The sequence below is a fragment of the Phaenicophaeus curvirostris genome, chromosome 18 (genome assembly GCF_032191515.1).
Source record: "Phaenicophaeus curvirostris isolate KB17595 chromosome 18, BPBGC_Pcur_1.0, whole genome shotgun sequence".
In the NCBI taxonomy this organism is placed as follows: domain Eukaryota; kingdom Metazoa; phylum Chordata; class Aves; order Cuculiformes; family Cuculidae; genus Phaenicophaeus; species Phaenicophaeus curvirostris.
The window spans coordinates 7,154,214-7,170,588 of NC_091409.1; the positions used below are offsets into that span (position 1 = coordinate 7,154,214).

The 16,375-nt window shown below is 45.0% G+C and overlaps 1 protein-coding gene across 2 annotated transcripts in view; it reads right to left on the reverse strand.

The window, feature by feature from the left end:
* Window positions 1-7,569: 7,569 nt before the first annotated feature.
* The window catches only part of KCNQ2 (potassium voltage-gated channel subfamily Q member 2), a 65,921-nt gene continuing 57,115 nt past the window's right edge, over window positions 7,570-16,375 (reverse strand). The window contains exons 16-18 of one of the 2 annotated variants that reach the window (XM_069871904.1): window positions 15,483-15,590; window positions 9,453-9,576; window positions 7,570-8,745 (exon numbers count right to left, since the gene is read on the reverse strand). In XM_069871904.1, the coding sequence (XP_069728005.1) occupies window positions 8,026-8,745; window positions 9,453-9,576; window positions 15,483-15,590 (952 nt within the window). In that variant the 3' untranslated portion in view covers window positions 7,570-8,025. The remainder of the gene's footprint in view (window positions 8,746-9,452; window positions 9,577-15,482; window positions 15,591-16,375) is intronic. The other variant, XM_069871905.1, reaches the window with a different exon arrangement.

The following is a 16,375-nucleotide window of genomic DNA, read 5'->3' on the forward strand; positions in this document are numbered from 1 at the left end:
TCAGGTATTTTTAAGTAACATTGCAGAGGCATTTTTCACTTATTTTAGCTTCCTTTAAAATCCATTTAAAGAAGCATTCGAATGCAGTGCATTTCTTAACAAAATGAGATCTTCATTTTCCTCTTTTCCCAGTGACATTGAGTCACATCACAAACTAGGCAGGTAACGCTTTGTTTGGTGTCTGTTCAACACACATACACTTATTACGTGTAGTGATACCTATCAGCATTTGGCATGTAATGTGCAATCAGTGTGCAGTACACATGGATATCGTGCCAAAGTGACACTAAGCAAGATAAATTTCATAAATACAATGTCTATATTGACAAAACAGGAGTATAGTTTTAGTGTGTGGAGCGCTGCTGTATAAGAACAGTGACACCCACCTATACGAATTACTGATAAAAGAATAAAACCTTTATAAGAATAGTTTATTGAATCTCCTAAAGCATTGATATACCACGCAGCAAGTGCAACTATGTTTAAAATCTGCTCTTGGTTTAAAATAACAAAATCAGTTATTTATCAGCTACGTCTTGCTTTGCCTCTTTGTTCCTGAAAAGTCTCAGGTTCTCTACCTCATGCGTGATTTTTTTGAGGAAAACCTGAAGAAACTTCAAATTTGTAGGGTTTGGGTAGTAGAGGAGAGAAAGCAACACCGAGGAGTCCCCATCCTGCCTGTTGCCTTCAGCTCCAGGGAAGATGCTGGACCAGGCAGGACAGAAATGACCTGTCACCAGCTTTCATGACTTCTCAGGACATCAGCAAGGCTGAACACGGTGTCTACAGAGACGCTAAAGGACTGAGCCCTCTATATCCACATCTGTTACAAATCCCTTTCACAAGCATCACTGCATATGTGAAATACTGAGTCATGGCCACTGTGTTGATTAGGATTAAGGGATTACTGTGAAATACTGCTTCTGCTTTTAATGGGAGGTGCCCATGGCATGCTAAAATAAGGAGGTATTTTCTCATCTTGGCTTACATGGCTTGTGCCAACCTTTTCTTGTGTGGAGTGGGAAGGAGAGAGCATCTCCCCAGGTCCACAGTCATCAGTGCCAAATGGAGCTGAAGTTCCAGCAGCGTGACATTCAGCCTTGATTTTGGGCCATAATCATCCAAACTGGAGATTTTTGGCATGGCTTCTACTTGAAACCATTAACCTTGCCCTAAAATTTTAGGCATAGCTGCAGGTGAAATCTAGCCTGAGCTTGGCACTGAGTTTTGGAAAGCTTTGTGGTTAGCTCAAGTTTCTCAGGACTAGGCAAAGAAATGCTGCTGGAACAATTCATCTATGGCACTATTTACAGGAATTACAAGAGGGCAAGATGCTTCCAGGCTCACTGGCAACTTTGGAAATAGCAAAGCTTGGACCAGCTGCTTTCCTTTTCTCCCCACTATCGAGCTGGAGCCTGGCATGCAACGCCACGTGTGTGGATCACTGAAAGGGAGTGGGGGTCTTGAAAGCAGCTGTTGCTTCAGGGAGCATGGCCATCCCCACTGCTAGAATCTGTAACCTCTTCTCTAAGATGTTCAGCTTGACAAGGAAAGCTGAACAGAACGCTGTTTCACTGCAATCAGCTGAAACCAAGAGGACTGCACAGCAGGGGAAAATAAGACTCCATCCCTGTGCTGAAAGGCTCCAGCACAACAAGCCAGGGATGTGCTGAGGCCACAGTGGCTCAATGAGGAAGCAAAATAAATTGCCAATAAAAAGCCAAACTGTCATGCTAACAAAACACGAAGGTTCCCTGGTGCAGCTAGTGATGCGAAAAGCAAGTCTCAGAGCAGAGTTCTGGCATTACACCTTAACTTGTATACAGTCTGGACAAGGAAGGTGAGGATACAGGGTGAGTTTCAAACTAGAGAACGACAGCAGCGTGAAGAGATATGTGAGACTGCAAACACCAACAAGGTAGGCAAACCCTGAAGGTCCCATGACAGTCTGGTACTACAGAGGGGAGAACTGTGGCAAAACATTTATATGAAGGTAGCTCAGAGCCTCTCCGTAAGGAGAGTAAGAGATGCTTCCACAAGGAATGGATATGGCACAGCTGCAGGGTCCCTGAGACCCCCGAGGGCTGTAGACAAGGGTAGATGAAATTTCCAAAGAGGGGTTTCCAAAGTGTGGGAGTCACATATCCCCCCACCCCTCCAGTTTGGGCTGCAGGTACAAATAGACACATACAGCAGAGCTGGATGCAAGCGAGAGAACCCTATGGGACTTCAAATGGACATAGGGCAAGTCTCAAAGGGGTGGGTTCAAATAGCATCTCCTAAATGAAGGCCAGGCCTCCATCCTTGGCACCGCCTGCCTCCAAGCTCTCAGCCAGGGGTATCTGGGATGCTCTTCTTCAGAGCCACCTGGATTGAAAGGAGGTTGTTACACACAGCCAATACAATTCATACGTTTTCCTCCCTCCCCGTGTACACGTTTCAAGGAACCACAGGTAGAAACATGGGGTTTTCACCCCTTAGTTACAAGCAGTAAGAGTGGAGTTTGTGCATGCTGTATCAGAGGGATGGTGCAATGATCAGGCACGGCATGAAAGACACTTGGTACATCAGTGTTACCTACAGAAGCACCGCAGCACCCTACACGATGGGTCGCTGGGAGGACGGCCTCTCCCCAAAATGATGCTTTTGGCAATGTTACCTCGTCAGGTACTACAGCAATCTGGGAGTGCAGATACAGCTGGAGCATATCGCTGTCTACTCATCTCAGGCTGCATGCAGTAGCAGGCAAAATTGAGAGTACAGTCAGTGAGATAGTCCGGAAAGCACATTCATACGTTAAAAAGGACCCGGCTGCTCCTCCTGCAGCAGCCGCTCCTTGCCGCTACCTAAATTATAAGCGCGATTAATAGAGTATCAAAACGTGTGTAATCCCTCTCCCTCTAGACACTAATATAAGGCAAGCAGTATTGTGTCACTGGGGCATCAAACACTAAGATATACTAAAGAAGACTCTTATGCATTATTATTATTCTTATTATTAAAAAAACCCTATTGTTATTGTTAAAAAAAACCCAACCAACCCACACCCTTGCTCAAAGCAGATTTTGCTAGATGAGGCAGGAAGGGTCGGGGTGCTTGAGTGCTAAAAGCAAGAGTTTGCTTTCTCACCACTGAGTGAACCCCGTGGGGCTCGGAGGGGGCTGCCACCCTCCCCCCCCGTGCCAAAGCCCTCTGTGTCACAGCCTCAATGTTACTTGCAGGTGAAGGAGCTTTTGTATCTGATTTCCTTGTTTCTGGTTATTGGAAAAGGAGGCTGATGATGGAAAATAGAAGATGCTGACCTAGGATGGAGAGCAGGTGCGTGGGCACGGGTCGGAGGATCACAGGAAGGAAAGGATGGACGCTCAGGGCTGAGGGGAGTCACATGAGCATGGATGGGGAAACAGAAATCCTTAGCCTGCTCCTGGAATTTTTAACACTCCCGATAAAATGCTCACTGCTAAGGGTCCTTACATGGGCTAAGTCTTGGGGAAATTCCTTAGGAATTTCAGTTTCTCTTTGAATACTTCCATTTTTTTTAGCAATCATGGTGCTGTGACCACGGTTGTCCGGGGATCTAAGGGCAATGAGGTTTGCAGTAGCTCCCTCTTGAGAAAAAGATGAGGAAATGTATATTTTCTTTCTAACTGTTAGGAAGGGGAGTATTTGCATCTGAGTTGATGCTCTGGCTTCTCAGGTAGAGTATATAAACTTGTTCTAAAAATTCACATAATTTAAAATCTTAAAAGTCAATTAAAAATGTAAAAATATACCTATTTATCTGTAAATAGCAATGACCCTGCAGAATTTACTTGGATCTATTAAGCAGCACTTGAAAGTAAATATATTTTTAGAAAGCCTGATCTATCACACAATCTGTCTAAAGAAACAGAATGGCTTTCTGAGCTGGACAAAAGGTCTGTTTTCAGTGAGTTCTTCTACATTTCTGTTTTAAAAATCATTAATAAGAAAATGAGTCAACAAGGAAATTCACATACAAAATCTGCACTTGAGTAACATTAAAGTCCCTTCCCAAATGTTGGGAAATTCAATTTACGGCTAATGCTCTGTTCCTATGTCTCGGGGTCACATTATGAAAGGCCATCTGCACAGAGACTGTAACATCCCCAGCCACATCTCCTGTTTGGAGACACGAACTCATGAGCCAGCTTCAACTCACAGTTGGACTTGAGACACCCCTAAACTGTGGCTTCAGGTCCTGGTCTCAGGGATTGCTCCATCCCGCAGGTGGGGCCGTTTGCAGTATTTCTCTCCAGACCTAGATCCAGATTCAGAACAAAACAAAAAAAAAGACCAGAAGTTTCTTGGACAGCAGATCCCAGGCTCTGGTCCAAGGCCACAGCTTCGTGTTCAGCACAGATGCACCTTGAAACCAGGCTCTGCACACACAACTGTGTATGGGCAACCCAGAACAGTTCACGATGGCCTGCTGGAAATTTGGCTTTTCCATCTCCTCAAGCTCCTCTTGATCTCCTCTGCCCACACTCAGCATTGTCTAAAACCTGTTTCTGTCCCCTGAAATATATAAAATCAGGCTTGTGAAGAACAGGGGAGTAAAGACCAGCCTGAGAAAGGCTCAGCAGAGGGACAATGTTTGCCTGCCCACCCTTTTAAAGGTCTTTTATCATTGTGACTGCCTTATTAGCAAAACAAAATTGATTGATTTTCTTTTAATCTAGTGGTTAAGATTTCCTGTGGGAGATTACCACCAGGAGCGTGTGATAAAGGCAAGGGGGAACTGAGGGACAGAAAGTGAAGGCTTTGCAAGAAGTATTCAACTATCATTTAGGATAGGAATGGAATTACTTAGGTGAATAAGCAATGAGCAGACTCCGTTCTCATTTATGCAGGCATAAATAATTTCAGAGAATTAAAGAGCATTATTTGGAGTTAACTGGAGTTAACTTTGACTTAATTCTGGTATAAGTTAACTCAAAATACCAGGTCAAGTCTTTTTACCTGGATGAATGAGAAGAGACTACCTATGTCACAGTTGCGGATGGAAGGGTGCATGAGAGTTTCTTAAAAATGATGCCATGGATAAAGGTGGACTACTTCTTACATCTTCCCAAAAAATTATATTTGTAGCAGCAAGATACAATCTGTACTGCCTATATATAAAACCTATTTTCTGTTATCAGTGATCGTGGGACAAATCCAACACCTTTTAAAGCTACAAGTCAGAAAATCTTTATAAACTCAGGTGTATAACTTACTAGAAGAGGGAAAAGACAATTCTTTCTATGCACTCCCTAAAGGAGGTTAAAGACTGCCAGATTACAGTGTGTGGGAAACTCAGAGGACACAGTGGAACTGCGACTCCTCGGGACACCCTGGCAGTATTTACTTTCAAGGGTGTAACATCATCAGGGCAGGAGAAAAGGATTTTGCAAGAACTGGGAAACTGGTATTCAAAATAGAGTCAATAAGGCTTCAAAATTAGGACATGATGAAAATGACATCCCACAAAAATTGTGCCTTGAAAGCCTATTGACTTTGCCTTCTCTGTCAAAGACCAGTCATGTACTTGTACAGCAACAGGACTCTACTCCATCATCCTCACCTGAAATTCCTCCCTTTATATCATACCAAATTTCCAGCAGGCCTCAGAAAATAATTGCAAATAAATAAGATAGTAAACCTTAGTTATCTCTGAGTTGGACCAAATTTGCAACGAGCAACTGGCAGGAGCGATGTTGACTTTTGCCTCACCCTGTGCCATGTACATTCTCGTGGTCACTAGAAAACACATCACCAAGTCTGATTTGGAACCTGATGGTATTTCTTGCTCTACCAGAAGGCATCTCGTTTTGCAGAGCGCCAGGGGCAAATCTGCACAAATTGGAGCCATTCTGCACTCAAAAGTTTCTCTGTATGGAAGTTAAGAGCCTCACTGAGTTCACTTTGCACAAAGAAATCTGGAGCCAAAAGGAGTTTCGGAGTACAAGTAGAGATAGAAAAATTGCAGGAGGTAACAAAAAGCGAATCAAAGAGGGAAAGAAAGGAACTCACATGGCTGGGAGCCCAGGTTGCCTCTAAGAAAAATGTTTTCCCCTCTGGAATGGTGAAAAATGGCAGGAAAAGTCATGCAGAGCCTTTCCCCTCAATCCCATGAGAAGACCTGCATGATGGTCTGGAACATGAGCTTTTATTTTTCGTCTGTAAGCTGTCAGACTGCACCCACATCTTCCCTAAGGCCAAAATATTCATGGGTCTCCACTGGTTGCTGTCTCTGGTCAAGCAAACAGGCAGAGAGAAAAGGCTGTGATTCTCCCGTCATCCCAAGTCAGTGTTCAGCCCCTCAAAGGCCACACAGAAAGGAGTTGTCACCTAAATATCCTTAACAGGCCCTTGGTATGACACAGGGAATATGGGGAGACAGGGTTTGAAATCACAGCCCCAGCCCCAGCAGAAAACGCGCTCAGGATTTGGACTGTAGATGCTTGGGAGGGTGCAGAGGCACAATGCCTGCCATGGTGTCCCAGCCCTGGAGATGGATCCCAAACACAACTTTTCCTGATCCACATCCTTTCAAAAAAAAACCCCTCACCAGCCTATTCGCATAAAGGATCACTTTGTGACTTTGTTTTGGTCCCAAAAGAAACTTTGAGCATCACTTTTCCTCTCCCCCTCCCCCAGCTGAATGCGCTGCTGAGGTTCTTGTTAACAACACGATGGTCCTTCCAAGAAGAAGCACTTTAACAACAACGAAATGGGGCAGACTTGGATTGGCACAACTTGCAAACAAGCACAGGTAAGAGGCTTCTGAAAGACCATGAAGAAACAAAGAAGCACCTCTTAACTCAGCTTGAGGGACCCAAACAAAACCAAAAGATGTCCCGAGATGATGGGTGTGAGATTCTTGGCAGGGCAGAAGAAGAAAGGGAAGATCTTCACGGGGCGTAGTGTGTGCAAAAATGTTCAGGCACAATGCAAACTGTAAGAAAAGTGCCTGCTCTGACCAACAGGGCTTCAAACGGATGGAGCTCAGCACTTAACTCACAGCAATGCGGGGACCACAGAATCTTGCATATCCACATTCTCCCTTTGGCCTGGTGGCTGTGACTCTACCACAACAGCACCACTGGCCAGTAGAATGGCTTCACCCCATGGAGTCCTTCAAAAGGGTTGCCTTTAAAGCACCTCCAGGTCCATCATCAACAGGAGGAAAGAGAATTAAATATAATACATGGTTTAAAACATAGAATTCCAGCCTCTTAGTCTCTTGTTCTCCTTTTCTGTCTCATTTCTCTGCCCTCAGGGTTCTCTCTTCTTGCACTCAAGCTCCTATTTCTGAGTTTCCTAAAATGGGATCATTTCAACACTGTTCTGGTTCAGAGCGGTATCCTAACCTGTCCCACTTTAAGGCCATGTCTTCTGTTCATGCAACCATTTCTGCCATCATCCCTGTCCTCCAGAGTCCTATACAGCAATACATGTATTATATTGGAATTATGCCACTTTCCTGATGGTTAACGAGGAACCACAGAGTAACAACCCCCTGTAATTACATGGAACCTGAAATCTTAGCCAGAAACAGACACGCGTTCATTCCATGACTCCAAACCACCTAAAGGTCTAATCACCAGTGCCATGATGTGGCAATTCCCATCTAACATTTGTCAGCCATCAGTTCCTGTGACCTCCAAAAGCCCTGGCCGGGTGATTTATTCCTGCCCTGCACTTCTGAGGATTCCCAAGAAATGCAAATTGCCTACCCTGCACCATGAAATAACTTCGCCTAATGATCTTAGAAAGAGAGTATGAAAGAAATCTGGATTTCACGGCTCCAGTTCGCTCACCACCGTGCCCTCTTCCACAAATGCAGGCTTGGACCTGCTCTTCCCCCTCCCAGAGTGAGCTGCAAGAAAGTATCTGCCAGCTAAGGATGTCCTAGAAGGAGGAAAACCTTAGCTGTCAATCTCCTTGAGAAGTTCAACACGTGGACAGCTGGAGTGGGCAGCTGCCAGTGCCCAGATGTGGCTTGGTGGCTGCAAGAAGGTTTCACTGCCTGGGGGCTGACCAGCCCATGTCACTGAAGGGTCCCTCGCCTGTGGCCGACCTGGGAGGAGGACCGCAGGGTGTGCAGAGGTCAGAATCGGTGTCTGATTCCCCTTCTGCAATGTAGGGTCTGATTTTGGCCACGGCTGCATAGCAACCGTTGTTAAGGATGTCCAAATTCTCTTTGGACTGGGAGATGCTAAAGCCGCTGAAAGAGCGCTCCAGTTCCTCGTGGTCTACTGAGGGGATGGAGATGGACGTGTCGCTGTCTCTCATGGCACTCTCGTGGTGTTTGGTTGTAATGTCTTCATTCCTCAGGTACTCTGCGCTCGCCCTGTGCCCACCACTGTACGCGGACAAGGAGCGCTCGTGGGAAGGAGGAGGTGGGATGCGGACTAGCGAGCCGGGGTCTCCGACAGGTGAGGAGCCGTGGCTTTGCCGCTGGTAGACCTGCTGCTGGCACGATGTCGAGGGCGGGCACGTGTTGTTAGGGGCTGGAGGGGCAGAGAAGTTCTTCTGACCCATGGAGCTGGTGGACCTGATGATCTTGATGATGCAGCCGTTCTTGTCAATGTGCTCCCTGCTGTCTTCAGGGCTGTGGTAGGGAGGTGCTGGGTCTGGTTCTTTGGACCCAAAATAGGCTTCCGTCTCGGTTGGTGGGATGCCCATCCGCTGCATGTAAATGTTCACCAGGAAGTCCAGCTTCTTCTCCATTGACTGAACCTGCAAAAGACCACAAACACCCTTAGCAACCACACCACAAGCAAATTCCAACCCATCTAGGCACAAGTACAGGGCTGGGCTTCATAGATGACTTCTGCCTACACTGCCCTGCACCGAACTGAAACTTTTACTAAATATTTAATTGTCCTATTCAGAAAAAAAACAACCCTTACTTCTCCACCTTTTTACAGGGCTTAAACTCCTGTAACCTTTTTGACATGTACCAAATGCCAGGAGAGCTGGAGCACACTCGCACCTTCCCAGCGGCTTTCAGCTCCTTCCTGTGTCCAGCAGCTACCTGGGCTCAGGAGGCTGTGGGGATTTCTGAGCCTCATCCTCGAGGAAGATTTCCATCTTCAGCGAGGCCAGCACCTACAGCAGCCAGGCTCACAGACTCCTTGAACACATCTAGTGCAGTGCTAAACCCCACAATGTGCCATTTACAACAATAATGTATATTTTGGTAAAAATGCTAAAAAGGGAAAGCCTATACATGCTGGGCTCCAAAATGCCTCTTTCTAAAGTAGTACTTAGGCTTCTAAGACATGTAATGCCCTTTTACAACATCCACTTTGCTTCTTTTCAAAATATTCTCAGCTCTGACTTTTTTTCTAACTGGAAATGTCCTACCAGGGAAAATAAGGCAAGAAAACACAACATAATGCATGCACACCTTCTGATAAGAACTCCCTCCTCCCCCAGTATACCTGTTTTTCAACTTTTCCAAGCCTGCCCATCATGCTGGGGTCTTCAGGCAGCTCCCCCTCCGCTGGCCCTTTGGTCCGATCCTTGTCGGTCATGGAGGATCCTCTCCCAACGATCTGGTCAACTCTAGCGGGATCAGAAAATCCCCCCCGCCCCCGGAAAAGAATCTGGAGTCAGTTGGAGGCAGCAGGTGAGGAGGGCTCCACTTGTGGCACCTCCAAAAGCAACAGCCCCTCTCCCAGCTAACACTCCAAATTACTCACAAACACGCAGCGGCACTGAAGTGTTAATTCAGATGCAAAATTGAGAGCAGTATTAGCAAAGTTTGAAATCACCCATTTCTGTTCATACAGATAAAAACCTGGCACATTATGCACAGTAAATTTACCCACTGCAAAGAAGTTCTTTAACTGGCTTTCTTCCAAATCAATTAACTTGTTATTTGTACTGAGAAATTATCATTTTGGGGGAAGATCAAGTTTTCTGCCTAGCATATGTCAATGGGATTCTTCTCAGTCTTTGCAGCAGTTTCCTCTCCTTGATGCAAATGTAAGTGTGTAATTCTCACGTCCATGAAAATGAGCTGCTTGTCCTAAGTGCCAGAAAAACAGGCATCGCATCAACCATTTTAGTGGAATTGCATCAAGGCTGAATTTGGTCAGAACTCACCAAACGTCAACAAATTGGCTCAACGCTTCTGCCCTTCACCGCTGTATCACTAGATGTCTTCTCTAAGCAGGTCTCAGAGCTGGTAACAGCAGAGGACGCTCCTGCCAAATCAGCTACTGGGCATGTTGCTTGGCACTAATTTCCTTACACATGTTACATTTGCAACTCCTCGTTCCCAGTCTAGAGACACCTGGGCTGCTATGAAGCTCTGTATGCAGAGGAAGAAGGAGGGCAAGAGCCACTTTGGAACCTAGAAGCCAATTTTATTTGAGGCATGAAGTTATGAATTTTCTTAAGAGTAAAGACTGCAGTTTCTTGACCCCTCAAAAGTCAAGGAGCAACTCAGTTTTGGAATAGCTTCTTAATGGCAGCCCAGTTCACAACCTAATTCTACGCCAGGCAAACTTTACTCTTGCATAATGCACCAAACGTAAGGGTGGCGGGGGAAAAGAAGGGTTAATTAATCTGACTGAAACCAAGTCGAGGTATCTTGAGCGGAAAACTCAAAATGCTTCTTACGCAGTTCTGCCGTGTGGGCCATGGGTCCATGCACCAGGAGGAGGAAAAGGAAGGAGCTGAATGAAGACAGACAGTGGGAAATGAACAAACAAACAAAAACCAAGGAGAGGAATGAGACGTGAGGCTATTTACAACACAAGAGCCATCTGTTGTCTTTACGTTTGACAAGGACTCAGTACGTATGTTGGTAGTTGACATTAAGGGACAGATATCAGAGGGTGTGGACCAGTGGGGCTCCCTTGGCTTATATTAGAACAACAGCAGTTTACAGCACCAGAAGATCTGGCGCGAAGAGATGAAGTGGATGAGCACATCACACTAAAGACAGAAACTATAAGCCAACAATTATTTTAGAGTTTATCTTTGATCCCAAAAGATACTTCGTTTGGGCAGGGATGCGATAGAATAGCACTCTGCTTAAAAAAAAAGTCATATTTGATCCCTTGCTTAGCCATATAAGCACAGGAGTACAAGGAGCACCAAGTGCTGCAATTACAAGTGTGAGGAATACACATGCCTTATTTCTCTCTTGTAATGGGAGAAGCAGATTATTGACAGGTACGGGAACTCCCCACAAGGGATGCAATTATTGACATGACAGACAGCACAAGAAATCCTACAGCAACGTTGTTACCGTGAAAGCAAAGAGGTATTAAATTAGATACCTCAAGCTACCTTGGTTTGGAATCACAAGTCAAGGCGTAGTACAGCCACTGTACGAACTCCACTCCTGTATGCACAAGCAAGTAGATTGGTAAAACAACGAGCATGAGTTTAAAGAGGCCCAAAGTCCAAATGCTACTGAATACAGTGGAAGGTCAAGAGCAATCAGGTTGCTCTGTCCTCCTGTCCCATCTAGCACAGCACTAACGCTGAAATGTGTCCACTAAAGGAGATGAGACGTCCTTCAACAGTTGCTGAGTAGAGCAGGGAAGCAGGACAGATTGTAACAGAGAGAGGAAAACTGAACATTGCCATGCTACGGAGCGTCAGAACAACAGAGAGTCTTGTGCAATCCTATTTCTAATCTTGCAGAATTTGAAGACTTTTCTTTTTCATGTCCCTAAGAGAAGACCTGTCCATTAAATGAACCTCACCTGGCCCAGGTGAAGCACAGAAGGTCAGCTGGCACTTCATAGAAGGAGTGATCACCAGTATCGTATAGGAAAGCCCTGACTTCTGCCACCACCTGCAGGCTGGACGTGCCTGTAGACCTGCTATGATTTAAAAGCAGGACTGAAGCACTTCACAGAGCTCACACATAAAGCATTCAGAAGCCCCTGCCCATATACCACTAACACCAGAGCCCAGGAGAAGTCTTGCTTCATTCATTCCCTTCGTGTCTATGCTTGAACACGGTCCTGACTCCTGAGGTCATCATCTTCCACGCCTCTGAGAAACCAGAGAGCCAGCTCCCACACTGGAGGCAGGGTATGCACTGAGGCCAGTGTGATGGACAGCTGTAGGACACTGATTGCAGTTCAGAGGGTAAAGGAAGGTGAACCGAGTCCTCTCCTCATGGGAGAAACCAGGCTCAAGGTCTCCCACTCCTTTGCTTCCCATTGCAGAAGTTAGACCAGGGGAGAGTGCTCCTGTGCTCAGCAAAGCCCAGAGATTTGATTTGCACCTTATCTGATGCGAGAGAAGAGAGGATTTTCCTCACAAGCTCCTAACCCATCAGTGCCTAGCTGAGCACCACAAAGAACTGAAGGTCCTTTTAGTCGTTACAAAAGAGTTCAAGATTTCATCCAAATTGGGCAGGAAAGCTCAAAAGATGAAGAAGAGAGAACATATTCCACCTTTGCAAGAAGGGAAGTGAATTATCTTATTGTGTGACAAAGGACTGTGAATCTTCTGAGATGCCAAATCCCACTCCGCACTAGATCCCATATGATTCCCAATGCTTATCTTGGCTGTGTGGAATAGAGGTGTGGAGGGAAGATTTCAGCTCAGGCTTTAGAAGAATCAGACTCATATTTTTCCCTTTGTGGCAGAAGAGGATTCAGAGATTTCTAAGGATGCACGACAAACTGTGCCATCTGCTGTCCTCGAGAGGCTCTGCTGGGTCTCAGTTTGGGAGGGAAAGGGAGCTGCTCTTTAAAGTGAACTTTGTAATCTTTCCTTCTTTCTAATGATACAAAAATAAAATGTAAAGTCTTGCATCAGCCACAGTGCAGGTTTTCTCATGCTTCATTATGCTTCATGCCAACAGTGCATGCAAAGAGGTGTAATATGTCACCCTCGGGCCAGAAGCAGACATCAAAAGGTCAAACGGCTTAAATGAGATAAAAATGAAGTGTTTGGGAGTATATATCCATTTTTTTCCTATTTTTTTCTTTATCTCTTATAATTTTTTGTACAGGCATTGAAGCCAAACCCCCTTCATCCATGTCACAGGACTGGCTACTTACCTCCTCATTTGGCAACAAAGTTTGCTCTAGCCACATTTTACTAATATCTGTTGTCTAAATATTACAGCTGAGGTTGTACCTGTTCTGTATTAAATCAGCTGAGCAAAGGAATTTAATCTGAATTGTCTGTATGTACAGCACAGAGTAAACAACTTCAGCCAAACCTCAGCTGGGGACACCCACTAATTTCCAACAACTTTTGCTGGGAGCTACTTGCAGAAAACTTCTGGCTGAACTGAGCCCTTGCCACCAGAGCACCACAACCAAGGGGTTCAGATAGCTCATGGGACATCACTTTTGTTTTGTTTCTCTTCTTCTCCTATTGTTTTCTTATGATCTGGGAAGCATCTGACTAAAACAGGGGTGTGCAGGCTAGAAAGGAGCAGCCTGGGGGACCCTCACGGAATGGACCCACGTGGTGCTGAGATGACGAAGGCCATGGCAGCAGCAGAGCCAGACCCAGAGTGTTTGGATCTGGGCTTGGAGCTGCTCAGGGCACTGATTCCTACCCCTTACACACCTCGAGCACCTCACAAGTCCCCCTGGTCTCCGCAGGAGGCTGCAGCTGCCAAAAATGAAGCACAGCACAAGCCTGTCCTGGGTGGGAGCAGAGATCTCAGCAGCTTTCTGTGCTCTTCTGCTTTCTGGAGCCTCTCAGCCACAGCTCAATAAAGAAGATAATAGAAAATTCAATTCATTAAAAAAGGGAGCAACTTACTGGCCACGTGTGAAAAGATTTTAATCTGGCCATCGTTATTAGAAACTGTGAAAACAGGTGGCTGGAAAGTCATTGACAGTAAAGTGATACAGCAATGGAGGGAATAAAATAAACATCCCAATGTGAGGCCTCCTCCCTTCGTGTCCATCCATCACCTTTTCTGTGCACAAGGCATAAGCTTTCACATAAAAACCTTGTCTCTAAGTGAAGAACAAAATCCATTCCAATCTGTATTTTCATTTCAAAATCAAAATGTTGCTGCAGGTGAGGAAGCCTTTTCATTTTTAAAAATTAGGTTTGGGCCTCATCATTTGGCAGGGAGAAGGAATGGGAAAAAATACCTTCCCAAGAGCATCTTTTTTCCAAGCACAAAGCTTGGGGCTTCTGGAATATTCTCTTATTCTTTTTAATCTTTCAGCTGAGTGGGAAAAGGTAAGCTTTCAACATTCCTTTTACTCACATTCCTCTAGCAAAGATTACTCAGAGCAGCTTAAATACAAATCAAGAGATTTGTCACGTATCAGCTTTTAGGGAGGGCAAATATATTTAGAAAAGAAAATATTTGAATCTAAGCTCCCTGCATTTAAAAATCGCTTGCTATTTATGCATAGAAATGACTTTCTGGCAACTATTTATACCTGCTTTGGGCTCCAGTGGTGTCACTACAAGGTGAAAACTGAGCCCAGCTCACGGTCCTGCTGACCAGACCTCAGGATGCCCTCAAAGGGGAACTTCAGTTTGACGTTCCTCATGGCATCAGCTTCACGTATGGTTTTAATTAAACAGAGAATTTAATAAGGGCAATGCGTGACTGAGGGCTGGGTTTGGCTCCTGCTCTTCTTCATGCTTGCAAAACTAGGATCAAATTTTTTTTTTTAATAAGTTCAGTGGTTTTAATATTTTAACACTTTTTTTTCCTTTGTGGTTGACAGAATTGCATCAGCAAGACAAGGAGACCACTGCGTTTATTGGGTATGAAACACTTCATTCTTACTTTGCCCACTGAAGTGAACTCATTTCATAGTGCAAAGACCTCCTTCACGTGCGTGTGGAGTGTTTCACCTTTTAGAAAACAGATCATTGAATCAGCTTTGTGGGAAAATATTCCACCTTTTACATGTGAAGAGAGCCTGATACAATATGAGATTTTAAAAAGATGTAATTCTGCTTTCTAATACCTAGAAGAAGACTGCAAATAGACAATACACTACCTGAAGAAACCAATGGCTACTGATGAGTGTAAGAATGTCCCTTTTTTTCCTCTTTGGTTTGTCTAGTGTGAAAGCTCATTATTGACATTAGAATCACAGAATTCTTTGGACTGGAAGGGACCTTTACAGGTCATCTGGTTCAATCTCCCTGCAGGAGCAGGGACATCTTTAACCAGATCAGGTTCCTCAGAGCCCCATCCAACCTGACCTCAAATGTTTCCAGGGATGAGGCCTCCACCACCTCCCCAGACAAACTGTTCCAGTGTTCCATCACCCTCAACATAAAAAATTTCTACCATATATCCAGCCTAAATCTACCTTCCCTTAGTTTAAAACCATTACTCCTTGAGTAAATCAGAGCATACTCAAAGTAGTAAGCCCTTCTGAGTTGTGATTTAGCTGCACTGCTCAGTGATAAATGCCGTCATATAACTGGCATGAAAGGGGTTTGACATTAAAGCAAATGAAAAATCCAGAGAAAGCGGCATTTTGGTGAATCCTAACCTAGGCGAGTATTGGGGAGATTCTTTGGAAGAATACATGGGTCCTTTGGTTGGATACTTCTTATGCCGGGGAGTTGAAGGGGGCGGGGGACCCACAATCATATCTATCCTGGCAAAGTAAATAAGAAAAAAAGACAGCAGCAAAATGCATAATGAAGCAACACGTAGAGAAAAGTTGGTCAGAAAAGTTGCAGAAAGAAACAACAGAAAAACAGAAACAACAGAGAGAGAAAGAGGGAGAATTTGAAAATACATTCTGCTGGAAGCAGAAGGCTGTCTCCTACCACCTGGTTGTTGGTAAAAGCCAGAGTCTTACTCACCCCATGGTAAGATTTGGAGACTTAGGCACCACTAAAACACCATCAGGAGATCCCCCCACCCCAGATATAACAGGCAGCATGCTTTACCCTCTGGAATATATTTGTGTATGTGTAGCGATATCCCCTTGAGGTGGTTGGATATGAAAACCCATAAATTCATTCTCCTTCCAGTTCCAGTGCTAGATAACACATCCTCAGCTCGTTCAGAAAAGCATGAGCTGTTGGAGCTGGCGAAATAACATTGCAGGATTGTCTAAGTCAATGAATGGGAGACATCCATGGCTGGCAAGGTGTCAGGATGAGACATGAGACAGTGTGAACACAACACTGAAAAGAACACATTACAGACACAGTGACAGAGGCATTAATGATTAAAGAGGAGAAATTTGCTTGAATGCAGCTTTAATTCAACAAAGCCCTGCCTATGGGAGGTCACGGCCAGCCCTGCTGAGCTGAGCTGGCATGGAGAATACAGTGCTTTAACTGATGAAGGAAAAGGGAATAAAAGTACCTGTTCTCCTCTGAGCTGCCCTGTGAAAACCTCCCTGGGTTCCACCGTATGGGGCTGCCGCAC